We start from the raw sequence: 15,270 nt of genomic DNA on the forward strand, positions 1-15,270 counted from the left end.
TAATGCCGCGAAGCCGATGGAAGACCGGCCAAATAAACACCAAAGGCGCCACCATCCAAATCATCGGCCAAGAGAGCCAAGGTGAAGTCACCATCAGACAATGAAGACTTTTGTCCAAAACGCCTCCGAAAAGAATAAATTCCGTATTTTCTTTGAAGAACTGCAGTCTTTACTAATGTTTTTTTTCCATTTTTAGTGAAATTTCTTGGGGTGCCGGTAACCGAACACATTTCTTGAAATGGCCAAAATTTATCGTTTTACTAAATTGATAATAAAGTTTTTTCAATCAAACTTAGTTTCTGAATTAGTTTAGAGCTAGGGACTTTAGCTTTCCATTGATGTATATATGTCCGCATAATGTTCACTTAGTCAGAAGCTATAAGCTTGAAATAAAAGTGTGCCGGTAACCGAACACTCTCCCCTACTGTTATTCAAAAATTAGACTAATTTTGTGAACATCACTAGCACAACTAGTTTTTGTCATTCTTAAACTAGTTTATTTTTTGTAAAAAATTGGTAAAAAACCTTTTTAATTTTTAGTGGTGTAATGATGCCTTTCTCATATTACTTATATTTCCAAAAATATCACTAGAAGATTCTGGCAAGAAATTTTTTTTAATCTTGAATAAAATAAGAAACTTTCCTTGGGTATGAACTAACATAACCTTTTCAATTTGTAAACAGTTATGTCAAGTTAATAAGTTTTTTTCTCTATTTTACATCGTCGCACTAGATGATTAAACATACTTTACCCTGTAGATGTAGCCAGAAGTCGGACCCGGATGAAATAAATCAGCAACCTATGATACTATGGGAACTTTTATTTGAGTCTAAGTTTGTGGGAATCGATCAAATAATCTTAGAGAAAATTTAGTGAGTTACGGTTTTAGAGTTTTTGACCACTGTTTTCGGTACTTCTGGAATCGGAAACTTGACACCAGTATAGCCGAAGTCGGTTCGTTTAGTAAGTAACTAATAGAGTCTACAAGTTGAATAAGTTTTGAGCCAAATTTAGAAGAATTTTACCCTCTTTTGCATCGTCGCACTAAATCACGGTGTGCAATTTTAAACACACTTTACCCTATGAAAGCATGATGAAATTCAGTAGCAACCTATGAGACTATGAGATTTTTTATTTTATGAATAACATTATTAGACACATACTAACACACATACATACACACTTAGCCTTCCGGGCCAATTTTCACTAGTCAATTTGTCAAGTGATTGTATAAACTTTTTTTATGAAAAAGGCAATAAGTGTACTTTCATAGAAAAGTATCGTTATCATGATTTTGTGGTAACACTAACAGGTAGGTACATATTGAATAAAAGATTTTTTCACTAACTAACAGGGCTTGCAAATTGAAGCAACGAATATGAACGAAAGGATTTCACCATCTGTGCTATTCACACACATTCGTATGTCAGGTAGAATTCACAGCGCAACCCAAGCCAGGAGGGCTGCTTCGTTCGTTCATTAGTTCATGAATATGCCCGCTTGCTGAGACCTATGCTTCATGAGGTTAGCATTTGATGAATGGTTCTCATATTGTAGATGTCTATGAGGAAACTAGTTTCATAACTTTTAGTTCCGATGAATATTAATTTAAAGAACATTGCTTTTAGTGTTTCTCGGATATATACACAGTGTAAACTGCCAAGAAACAAATTGATCGTTTTGAAAATGGGCTCAAATGCAAAACTTCTGCTATAAAATGTTTAAAGTATGTTTGAAATGTGATCAAATTTGGTCCTGGAATGCGAACATTATGTTAAAAATGATTTCTGTAAACCTACTTTTTAAAAATAAACCGTAAACAATGCCTATATGACTTTGCTTCGCGTCTTGTAGCACACCGTGAGGCAAGGTCTTCTTTCTCGTACAATACTAACGAGAGCGAACCCATCATTTCATTACATTGTCATGGATTGCTTAGTTCATGTGTTAACTGAGACTGAGAGCACAGACAATTTACTTGGCAAGGGGAATTGGTCTGCTCAGTAGCATATACTCTCACGCATCCAGTTTCTCTCTAATATAGGTCTCTCATTCAGCTATGTCAAGCAAAGTGTTCACAGCAGATATTTTTTGTTGCTTCGTTCGTTTGAGGATTCACAATACAAGCCCTGATAACTAACAAGATATGCCAACTAGATGAATTTGCCAGTAAGTTTTATAAAAATGTGCACCTCGTTTCGACATCACTTGTCAAAAAATACTAATGAAATTGAAAATTTTCGCCTATCGCACTGTAAAACCGGAACCGGAAGTCGTATCTGGATCAACTTCTTGGGGAAATTTTAAAAAATTTCAAAAGCTCTCAGTTGCATCTTAGTTTGTGAAAATCGGTTAATTGAGTGCGCATTTTTCCATAAGTTTGTACATATTTACTTGTAATTCCGGAACTGGAAGTTGGATCCAAATGAAATTCAAGAAAATTGTATGACGCCATATGACCTTTCATTTGAATCCAAGTTTGTGAAAATCGGTATAGCCATCTCTGATAAAATTGAGTGACATCGTTTGTCACACACACAGACATTTGGTGATCTTGACGAACTGAGTCGAATGGTAAATGACACTTGGCCCTCAGGGTCTCGAATCAAAAGTCGGTTTTCACAGTGATTGCGAATTTTTGCGAAAGAATAGTTTCGAGTACATCACATTATGTAACTTATTAGGACGCACACTTGATTTGGTTTTTATCCCGATAAGTAGCCAGACTAGAGTCGATCGTTGCCCTGCCCCGCTGCTTCCCGTAGACAGCCATCATCCACCGCTTGGTATATATATCCCTGCAAAAAAAGGAAACGCACAACTTTCGTCAAACAGTAGCAGCAGTACGGTGCGCCCATTGAATTATCGTTCGATAGATTTCTCTGCTCTTTCGGATCATTTGAACAGTATCGATTGGACTTTATTGTTCTCAACTGGCGATGTTGATGATATGGCAGATGGTTTTTGTTTGGAGATTAACCGATGGCTTGACCTAAACGTTCCTCGTGTCAAACCGCTCGTTTCCCCTGCATGGAGTACGACTCAACTGCGTCGTTTGAAACGTGAGCGCAACGCATTTCAACGTAAACTACATCGTCAACGGACCTCTCTCAATATTTCTAATTATCATCGATCAGTCAATGCGTATAGATCACTTAATGCTAGCTTGTATAAATCGTACGTCCTTCGAATGCAATCTAATCTAAAACGTAACCCACGTAGTTTCTGGCGGTTTGTGAACTCTAAAAGGAAATGCTCATCCATTCCGGCAGATGTTTTTCTTCATAGTGAGGTTGCATCGTCAGTTTCAGAATCCTGCGAGTTGTTTGCAAAACACTTCGCAGGTGTTTACTCAGTAAATTCGACGTCTTTAAATGAGGCTGAAGAAGCTACCACCTACGTTCCCGTGGATATGGTGAATTTGAGCACTTTTATCGTTACTCCAGAGATGGTTAAAAAAGCTGCAAAAAAATTGAAATGCTCGTTCGCTCCCGGGCCTGATGGATTACCCGCTGCTATTTTAACTCGTTGTATTACTGCTTTAGCAGGACCGCTTAGCACTATTTTCAATCGATCGTTTGAACTAGCAAAATTTCCACTTGTATGGAAACAATCATTCATGTGCCCCGTATTCAAGAATGGGGATCGACGAAATGTGGCAAATTATCGCGGGATAACCAGTCTCTCTGCTTCTTCAAAACTTTTTGAAATTATCGTCAGCGAGGCTATCATGGATCGTGCAAAGAACTACATCTCATTCGACCAACATGGGTTTATGCCAGGACGATCAGTAACAACTAATTTAATTACGTTTACGTCAAAGTGCATCGCTTGCATGGAGACTAAGGCACAGATGGATGTTATCTATACGGATCTAAAAGCTGCTTTTGACAAAATTGACCATAAAATACTGTTGTGCAAATTGTCTCATCTCGGATTTTCTGCTCAGCTTGTGTCGTGGTTAAACTCGTATCTTTCTGGTAGGATTTTACGAGTAAAATTGGATAATTGTACGTCATCGCAATTTTCGAATTGTTCTGGAGTTCCACAAGGCAGTAATTTGGGACCATTGCTATTCACACTGTTCTTCAATGATGTTTCATTGGCTCTGGGAGATGGTTTCAAACTGATATATGCAGACGACTTAAAATTGTATGTCGTAGTTAGAACTGTGGAGGATTGTCGGCGACTACAGCATCAACTACAACTCTTCGTCAATTGGTGCTGCGTGAATAAACTTTCCATCAACGTTTCAAAGTGTCAGGTGATGACGTTTCATCGTAATATGCATCCTGTTAAATTCGACTACTGTATTGGTGGTTCAGTCCTGACTAGAGTGAACCTGGTGAATGATTTGGGAATACAAATGGATGAAAAATTGACATTCGATTCACATCGATCATTAATAATCACGAAAGCGTTACGTCAATTGGGATTCATCTCTAAAATCGCTAAGGAATTCAAAGATCCACATTGTTTGAAGGCTTTGTACTGTTCACTGGTTCGGCCAATCCTTGAGACCGCGTCAGTTGTTTGGTTTCCTCATCAAATTTCATGGTGCATGCGAATTGAACGTGTTCAAAAACGCTTCGTTCGTTTGGCACTGCGACACCTGCCGTGGCGAGATCCAGCAAATCTGCCACCCTATCCTGATAGATGTAAACTAATTGGTATCGATACTTTGCAACGTCGCCGAAAAATTCAGCAAGCATTGTTCGTCGCAAAATTGATTAACGGAGAGATTGATGCACCTGAGTTACGTTGTGAAATGAATTTTCGGACACCGAGTAGAACACTGCGAAATGCAACTCTGTTTCAGCACAGATTCCACAGGACTCTTTTCGGATATAATGAACCGATAGCCGCTTGTATTCGAACGTTCACTGCAGTCGAAGATCACTTCGAGTTTGGTGAATCATCTAGTCGCTTTGCTAGTAAAATTAAACGATGTGCCATTATGTTTTGACAATGTTTTACAATATTTATTTTTATGTTATATATTTAGTATGTAGTTAGCCGTTTTAAGATTATTGTAGTTGTTTTGTTCTTGTTTTTGTTCCTGTAACTGTTTTAAAAGATGGTGGTTTTTACGCCCGTATGAGAATGACAAACAAGACTCAACTCAAATGAGCTTTTTCCCACCCAATCTGTCCATTTAGATTCGTTTATCCGATGGACATAAACAGAAATAAATAAATAAATAAATAAATAAATAAATAAATAAATTATTAATTTTAAGTTTTCATTGTTTTAGTTAGGTCCGAACGAGCGAAAGCGAGGTCAGACAGCACACGAACAAAAATGATTTGGCGAAGGCACATTAGATATTTTTTGTTTACACTCAGTAAACGGAAAATACCGGAAATATTTGCATAATGAATCAATCTTTATTCAAGGTAGTATCTATGAAATAAACGAAGGGAAATGAAATTATCCGTTTTTTTAAATATGAGGTATATCAGAAGCACAATTGTAGGTTAACAAAACGGGTGTTATCATTATTATCTTTTGTTTGTCCTAATTTTAAATCAATTCCAATTACGATATTAAGAAAATCAACGAAGCATTTCAGGGTTCAGCAAAATGACTCTTTCAGCTAATTGTCTTTCGGCGAAGCGGCTTTCAGCGAAATGGCTTTCGGCGAAATGACCCTGACCCGAACTAATTGTACCTAGCACGCTATCTAAGTTTCATTATTTGATCCTTTTTCAGAATGGCGATTGAATTTTACACAGGCTGCTATAGAGAACTCATACAATTTTAAATATTTTGTTGAATTTTGGGATCTGGTACAAGATTCGTTTATTGGAAAAAGTAAGAAAATTTATTACCTTTTGTTCAATCAAAATTTAAATCATTTTTGGTCTCATAAGATTGGTCAACATATCACCAATATCGAGATATGGAATTGATTTCGGTTCTGTTGAGATTATTTTGAACGCAAGAGGAATAAATTAAAATGCAGTATAAATGCTATTTCTCATCATAATATTATCTGTACGGTCTTCCTAGTAGAAAGTTACGAGTAAAATGAAAGCGGAATTGAAAATTTTCATATTTTGAAAAAGAATCTTGGGTGGTGCAAAATGAACAGAGGTGGAAAATGATTTTTCTCATACGAAAATTTATAAATGATTTCACAAATAAAAATTTGTTTGTCCTTGTATTTTGACAAATAAACTTACCAGGATCATCCTCGCACACCCACGCCTCTAGTTGCGAAACACAACGTTAGATCGGTAAAACTGAACGAAAATGAAATGTTTTCTCTTTCGTCTGGCGTTAAAATTGATACTCGAACGGTTATCGTTCCCTTCAAAATGGATGCTAACTGATGGCATTCAAAACAAAAATGTGCAAAATTTCAGATATACGATTCTGGGTTTGGTCATGAATATTATCTCTTAATTATTTCTATTTTATTTGAAATCGATTTGGAAAATGAACTCCGACGAAATGACAATCAGCTGAACGGATTTCACTAAAATGATCTGAAGCCAAATCTGAAGTTTTTGATGATATCATGTCATTGTTGGTTTCGGTATTACTTTTCGAGTTCTTCACACATTTTCAGTCATCATGTGAGGACTTCAAATTAGATGACCAAAGAACTTCTTCCGGAACATTTTGAGGTTGAACATAATCTCAACCCAGTTCCGAATCTTTCATAATCAAACTATATGATTTTCAAATTTCGTCGTAGATTTCTCGGATATCCCTAAAAATACTAAAAGATCAGATTTTTCAAATGTAAACAATAAATCCTGAATTTTTTTCAATAATTGTAAGAATTACACCATTTAAAGTATATCCATTACATTTATCAGTAAATTTTTTAGAGATTAAATTTGTTCCAGAGATTAACAGGGTTTGAATGTGGAGAAACCGTTTGGTTCGGACAAAGTTTTTTGAAAAAATAACCGGGTATCCTTGTTTATTGCTTATCTATTGCTTCTCGATATAAATAGAGAAACTATACATGAATTCTATATGATTTTTGATATCTGCTTCGGTGCTTCCGGCACCGGAAACCGAGAACCAGTTGGTTTAACCGACGTGAGTTTCACTATCGATACATTTAATTTCGATGCTGCTGACATTTTTGGCACGGAATTTGTTGCATACCGTATTGTCGTGTGTTATCACGTGTACATATTTTAGTACGATATAAACACTGAAATTTAACATGGTTTGTAGAATTTCTGTTTAGTATTAAGTATAGAATCGAAAATTAAGTAAGAGTTCCTTTTTTCACAGAGAAAAATGAAAATTAAATTACTATTCGAAAGAGCCATCGGTTCTATTTTTATCACTGGTAATCGTAAAGACACCTTGGGTATTGTTCACATATATGAAATACATTTTGTTAGCTTATTTTGTTAGCTTATTTTGTTTAAATTCGTTACTGGAAATGGAGCTGCGTGTTACCGTATGCTTAAATTTAATAAAAATATATTCAACATATATAAACTATACTGAAACTAACCGATTTACCAAAGTTTGTTGGTTTCTTATGAGTTTTTCTCTTTGCAGTACGTATTTCTTGTATAAAGCAACTTGGCTTACTTAAATATATATTTTTAAACTTATGCTTTTTTCCAACATTATGTATTATCAAGTGGAATAGTGAAATTATGCGATTTAACAATTTAAAAGAGTTTTTATTATCGCTTCTTTTTAAGCGGCACACATTTCCCATATAACAAACACTTCAGTGTCTGTGAGAGGAATTTTACAATGTGAATCATACAAGTAGTTTCACACTGGAAAAAGTCGATTAAATCATGTTAAAGAAATAGTCATTGATCCGTTGATTGTAGGCATAATAATCAAAAGAATAATGTGGTGTACCGACTAATGATATGAGTATAGACTTAATTACTCTATTTATTTCATATAAGGTACTTACAGCGAAACGCTTGCCGCAGGTGGCGGTCGACTCATCAGCAGCCAAAATACCCTTGCCTGGAGCAACGATGGCCTTGGCGATGCGGGCCAGCTCCTCCTGGACGTCCTTTGGTGGGTAGTTGAAATAAGTAGTCATGTTGATTTGTTTGAAATTTCTAAAAATAGTAAAGAAACAATATAAGTCAATGTTGACTACTTAACTAAATATTGGTTGAAACACAATTCACCCCAATTCGGATCTCAGTTTGCGGTGATTATTAACAGATAGCTCTGATTACTAGGGGCAAACGGCAGTTACTGTGCCTCGACTAGAGTGAACAAACGATAACCGCTCGTAACGGTCGGTGCCAAATGCTGATGCAACAAGCGAACACTGTGTAGTGCGACTCGTTTCACGACGCCATGTACCACGTGCCCGACGGCGCACACGCAATACACACCGACGTCATAGATTCCATGAAATATTTCACAACCTTACTTACAGACCACACATAAGGGCAATGACGAAGCAAACGAAAAGGGGCTGCCAGTGCGACGTATTGTCTACGACTGAATCGAACACAACCAAGTGTGACGTAGCACGCGTATACACGCTACTTGACAGCGTCGCACATATGATCAAACCACTCATCGTCCCAGCGTTAGAGTGTTTGTATCAGTGCGGTACCAATTGAAATAGCAAGTGAGTTTTATTCAATTAAAAATGTGGTCGTTCTAGCAGACAAACAGCTTCGTTTGGTACCACTCGGAATCCCAACAGAACGAAACAAATTTTGCGAAAGATAAGACAATCTCAAGGTCTGAAAGAACAGAACAACATTGAGAACCAGTTCTACGAAGTGTGCTATGCAACTCAATCAAGAATTAATTATCAAAGCAAACCCGGAGGTGTGTTATTTTCCACTGGTTGAACTTGTTTGTCTGCTATTAGTTATTCTGACTGATAAGGAATGACTTTTTCTGCGTTGACCATATTTGAGTTGGTTGTTGTGCATTTTATAACTATTTATCGGAAACATGCTATGCATTGATCATTATGAATTCGTTTGTACCCACACAGTTGTCAACTGAGATTTTGGTTTGTACCGATTCTAGGAGGAACTGAGACAACGATTCTTGACATTGGAATTGGAATATTTTGTGCAAAAATGGAACGGTAGATTTACTTGGTTGAATATCAATTTCTAAATACTGTACAAAATTTATTTAACGATTCATTCATAACAATGATTGTTAAAATGTCAGGACATGTATTTCATGCCTCTTTTTCACGTTCAGTTAATCTTGCTGCTGTCTGAAAAGTACGTATTGTATATTGGATAATGAGCTTAACTCATAGCTTTATTTTAAATCATTCTAATTCAATGATTTGTTTCTCTCCCAACTGCCTTGACTAATCATTACTTAATCATTATTGAACTAAAAACTACCTAGAAATGTAATGAATTTCAATAGACTTCAAATCGTTTCAAGCAATTGCAGTAATTCTAACAACAATTAAAAGATAAATTATTTAAGATCTACCGTTTACATCTAAAAAATGGGGTATTTAAATGTTTTAATAATATGTCCAACGAAATTTGGAAATCATATGGTTTGAATATGAAACATCTATAGCAGGGTTGAGGTTATATCAGTAATCCTCAAAATATTCCGGAAAAAAGTTTTTGATCACCTAATCAGCAGGCCTTACTTGGTCACGAAAAATGTGCGAATACCGCTTTCCGACGTTCAGCAAAAAATCCTCGGTTGAAAGTCCACATTAACGAATAAACTCTTTGATTGAAGAATTTCTCAAAGAAGAATTTTAGGAAACTCTGAAGGAAAACTGGAAACGACTAAACAAATTTGAAACATTGAAGATTATTCAAACAAACTGTAATTTGCAGAAATCGCAAAATAAAATTTTTAAAGGATTTTCAGAATAATTATTAAAATTAAGAGATTTTTCGAGTAAACCCAAATTACTTTCTGATTAGTGCTCAAGTAACTAAAAAATTAAAGTATTTTCTCATTTATACCCTTCAATGAAATTCTCGTCATACCAATCTTTTCCTTTCTAATCGTCAAACGATTTCAGTACTTTTCAAATATTTGACAATAATCTGGATGAATTTAAAGATATTCAAAATTTGTGAGATATAAAACTGATTAAGTCGATACACTGGATTGTACTTGAAGAATTTTGCTGGAATCAAGAATAAGCAGTTATCAAAAAGTTATCGATTTTGAGAAATATTTCCATATTTTTTCAGCTATAGAACTTTGGCAGATTTGAGAGGTAGAATTTTAAGATACTATTATGAAATAATCAGGAAGGAATTTAAATTTGGTGTAAAGAAAAAGCGTGAACTTTACAAAGGATCAGGGTCATTGTCCCGAAAACCATTTCACTGAAATCCGTTTTGATAATATTTGTGTCTCAGCCCGTTTTACAGACCAAGAATTGTATATTTGAATATTTGCTTATTTTGATCAGAATCATTACTTCATGGATGTTTTTCAGAAAAAATTCTCTCTTTGTAGAACATCCAGAATTGACCCACAGAATGAGATTCTAGGAAGACTATTTGAGTAAATTGATTACAAAGCAAGAAGATTATTTTCCGATACCTTTCCTTCGACTGAGTGCAAGTGCAAAATTGACAAATGTAGCTTTGTTTCTACCCGTGTGCTGTCCGATTTCGTAACTGTTCGAATGGGTCCAACTGCCAAGGTAACCAGCAAGCACTTATAATCGCTGTAAAGTTGCCTTTTATTGACATCGAAAATTTGCAATCTGAAAGTTCATCTGTTGTAAAAAAAATCAGAATTTTGCTTTCTGTATGCACACTAGCCATAAATAGCCGTATATTTTGTTAAAGTCAGCCCTAATTCAGTCTCAAGAGCGGTTGAAATGCCAATTAGTGATTATTCGCTGTTAGTATCAGCGATTATTTGTGACGTTAGTAGGTGTATATTAGTAATCTTGGTAAGGTATATAATCTTGGCTTTGAATAGACTGAGTGAACAAGGTTTTATGCCTCCGAACCACCTTAGCAAAATGGCTTTCGACGAAATGCGAGGTCTGTTCAAAAAGTACCCGGAATTCTCATCTTTCTAAAAAAATATTTATTTATTCGTCTACATCTATATGGTCCCCTTCAAAGTAATCCCCCCTAGATATAATACACTTATGCCGGCGTTTTTTCGAGTCTTCGAAACACCCCTGATAGTCACTTTTTGTAATGCTCTGTAGCACTCTCAGCGATTCTGCCTTTATCTCTTCAATCGATGAAAAACGCTGTCCTTTCATGGGTCTCTTCAACTTTGGGAACAGGAAAAAATCACACGGAGCGATATCTGGTGAATAAGGAGGTTGGGGCATGAATAAAGTCTTGTTTTTAGCCAAAAAATCACGAATAAGCAATGATCAAAATTCAGCAGTTTTGGAACGAATTTTGCTGCCACTCGTTTCATGCCCCAACATTTGAAAAAATATGATGGCATGAGCCAACTGATATGCCAACTTCATCTGCAACTTCTCTAATAGTGATTCGGCGATCATCCATAATCATTTTTTCCACTTTTCCCACATTTTCATCGATTATTGACGTGCTGGGTCGACCGGAGCGTTCGTCGTCTTCAACGTCTTCGCGGCCATCTTGGAAACGCTTATACCACTCGTAAACACTTTTTTTTTCATAGCAGACTCACCGTAGGCTCTCTGTAGCATTTCGCACACTTGGTTACACTTTATTTCATTTTTCACGCAAAATTTAATACAAATTCTTTGACTCTTCAATTCTTCCATTGTTTAAACTAACAAAAATCGCCGAGCTCAAAAAAACACGTCTACATCAGCCGCTATAAGACAGAATGTAAACAATGAATACAGCTGAAAATTTCACCATACATTAGGGACATATGTACCAACACAATAAAAAAAAATTTTGACCACCGGACTCCCAGACGCGCGCAATTAAAAAATTCCGGGAACTTTTTGAACAGACCTCGTAGACTATCTAAAAACGAGCAACGAATCTTAGCAGTAATTTTCAAATGACTCTTGAATAAATTTATTATGATGAAAATAAAAACTTAGGGAAGATGAGTCGTTAAGAAATTTGATATTGCCTGAAAACTGATTCACAAATCAGTGTAACTAATATTTTTTATAGACAGTTTTCGGCAAAACTATTTTTAGGTAATTATTCCTTTAGGAATTTCACACGTTATGGATTGAAAGGAGTTTGAAAATTCACCTGATTCGAGCTTTCTTTTAATGTTTTTCATTCAATGTTTAGATAATCAAATTTCGTAATAAGTTCATATTTTTGTAGATATCGTGTACGGATACCACTGATCCGCAGATTTTCTCGAAATTCGTCGATCTAGCATCGCTGTTTAGTAAATTAAATTATTTTAAGACCAGAACACCCAGTTTTAACCAACACGACACTGCAAATGTTCATCAGAATGATACCAACAACAATACAACGTTATTTATTCTTCATTGTTGTTTCATTCCGAACTGTTTTCACATTTTTGACGATAATTAAATGGTAATGGAAGAATCTCCCTCAGCTTTCAGAGAACATTTACTTCCGAACATTGATATCATTAACTGGCACAAAATTGAAATAAAAACAAAAGAATTGAAGCTTACAGGTGACGCAGTTCCACATATGATGCAATTCCTAAAAACTTCATTCGCCAAATGACTGCAATTTTCAAGAATGACTTAAGTAGGTAGCAAACATACACAGCCTTCCACAGAAGCAGCTGAATTTACATTTTTAAACATTCAAAAATATATCAAAATGGATGCAAAGTATGTTGAATTAACTGTAAATATATGGCATATTTGAGGCTCGAATATGTACAAAAGGTAATTTTTGAATGAAGATATTTTTTTTAACTAAATCAATTCTCTTTACTTAATTCTTTTACCATTTTGTTGCCAGCCTACTTCGACACTGAAAATTCAAAATTATTGTCAATGAAAGAATCAAAATCAATAGTCTCATATCCGTTTTTTTTTACTTTCTCATTCGTAAATGATCGCATCCAAAACAAACGAAGAGAGACGAAGCATTTTTGTCTCTCACTGCAATAAAAGACAGTATCAATGTCAACGTCACTTGTTCCTCTACGATAAGACGAAACCAATGTACCGTCTGGAGGGGAAATCTGTCGAATTTCTAGTCTCATTATTTCCTCTTTATACTGAAAATCTGTGAAATTTGACTGTCTAAAGTGTCTAAAATATGACAAATCTAAACAATTGCACCCAGAACCTCTTTGGAAACCAAAGATACTGTAGATGCGAGCACTGACAGGTAAATGTCTTGATGAATCTGTCATTTTCGATTCCAGAAGCTTCGATGGAATATCGCAATCCGAAAATAACTGAAAGGACATAAAATAGAAAGAACACAATTTTGAATCTGTTTTTCACTTCTTGTCGTTGACTGGACATAGATTCTCAAAATTTTCAAGCGGAGCTGCGATTGACATTTACTTTTTGTTATTTTCGTCTATATTGAGTGAAATAAATTGACTTTCGTTGGCTATATTAGCTATTCCCTTTTATGCTATCGTGCGGTTTGCTGATTATTCATGATAAATCAAAGTGGTAATTTAGCTACAAAATCGTACTTTCTTCATATTCTTGGTGAAGAACCTAAGGGATCTGAAACCAGAAGCACAAGCCTTTCGAAATTCACTTGCCAAACTTAGAGAAATTGGACCGCAGATGGTCATCGTCATTCAATTTTTTCATGATGTCGTTTGTAGACATTTGATACACATTTTTTTAATATATACAACCTCTCGTTTGTTCCGAAATGTGCAAGACAGAATCTTCCTAACGGTTACCCGAAACGGCGGGTAATTTTTGAAACAAATTGTTTGTCTGGTGAAAAGTATCTGATAATGCTGCGATAATCATTAGGTTCATCTTCCAGCTGTTATAATTCCCGTAGGATTTGAAAATTACAAATGTTTGAGTAAATCAATTGAACCTACCAAAATCACGCAAGTTTTTAAGGGCATGTTCAGCAGTGTTCCAGTTCTAGATGCATAATTTATGTCAGTTTTAAAATTTGAATCTAAAAAATTGTAACAAGAAAAACTGGCAGCCCCAGCAGTGTTTTACCCGTGTTTCAAAAATACAAAAGAATAATACGGTAGTATATACCAGTTTTAAATTTGACAGTGTAATACTGTTCGAATTAATAAAATAGAACGGCTGGCTGGGGATACGTTTGTTTCAGTTTTAGTTCTGTTATAGATCGCCCATATAAAACTTCCAGCTGCTGAATTTGCTCTAAGAATCGCGTTCAGAAGAGTAAACGTTATTATTTTTACTCCATTTGTGTTTGGATTGTTTCAGTTGAATTTCAATGAAATAAAATTGAGTTTCAACTGATTCAACTTTTAAATCACACGTAAAATTAAGTCATTTACGAAGGATACCTTTTGTTGCAGCTGATTCAATGGAGGTATCATTTAAACTGTGTTGGACTCAATCGTTCCTCATACACAGAAAAAAACTAATGAAATTTACATGACACGTAAATCAAATGTAATATGAAATTTACATCAGTTGAATAAAAAATTTGATTAAAAACCATCATCAATGTAAACCTAAATTAGAATCCACACTTAGAAAAAATCGTGTAAATTTACGTCTCTATAGATGCACATAAAAGGAGCGTTGATATTCACTTGAATTTACATCTCAAAGCAAGTAAAAATGATTCATATCATTAATTTCGCTGCTAACTTAGCAGAAGTTGATATCGAAACAGACGCAATCTTTATTTTTACATGTTAAAAGGTGTAATGCTATGTCATTATCTAAGAAATAATGGCATGCTTGAATTTACGTCAAATATAAGTTTCATTTTTTCTAAGAGTGTGCATTAATTTTTCAATAAAAATAAATATTTTAGATTTATTGCTTAGTTTTGCTTCTGAAGTATATTGAAAAATGAATAACAGTGAAGTAATATTAAATTAAACTTCTTGTTCAAAATATGTGAATAAGATGATGATGATGATGATGGTCCCGCCTCATACCCCTACAAAGGTGTGAGCTGGACGATTTATCTAAATTATAATGAATATTGCATCACATATTTTAACCAGTTAACTAAATATAAAACGATTTGGTTAATCCAGCATGTATAGATTCTTCTTCTAAAGTACAACTGAGAACCAGAAAACATTCAAATATTTCCGATTTACTATCCAAGGTTACTCAAGAAAATTTCCTACCCGGGAAGATCGTTGATAAGCAGAAAATGTACTAAATATTTGTATCTGTAACGTTTGTAATATGATATGGTAAACTTCAACGTTATTGTGTTTAAAAG

The 15,270-nt window shown here is 35.0% G+C and overlaps 1 protein-coding gene across 3 annotated transcripts in view; it reads right to left on the reverse strand.

The window, feature by feature from the left end:
* Positions 1 to 15,270, reverse strand: part of LOC131432716 (fructose-bisphosphate aldolase) — a 76,643-nt gene that overhangs the window by 59,212 nt on the left and 2,161 nt on the right. For all 3 annotated transcript variants that reach the window (XM_058599182.1, XM_058599180.1, XM_058599181.1), the window contains exon 2: positions 7,911 to 8,064. In XM_058599182.1, the coding sequence (XP_058455165.1) occupies positions 7,911 to 8,045 (135 nt within the window). In that variant the 5' untranslated portion in view covers positions 8,046 to 8,064. The remainder of the gene's footprint in view (positions 1 to 7,910; positions 8,065 to 15,270) is intronic.

This window comes from Malaya genurostris, chromosome 2 (assembly GCF_030247185.1).
Source record: "Malaya genurostris strain Urasoe2022 chromosome 2, Malgen_1.1, whole genome shotgun sequence".
Classification (NCBI taxonomy): domain Eukaryota; kingdom Metazoa; phylum Arthropoda; class Insecta; order Diptera; family Culicidae; genus Malaya; species Malaya genurostris.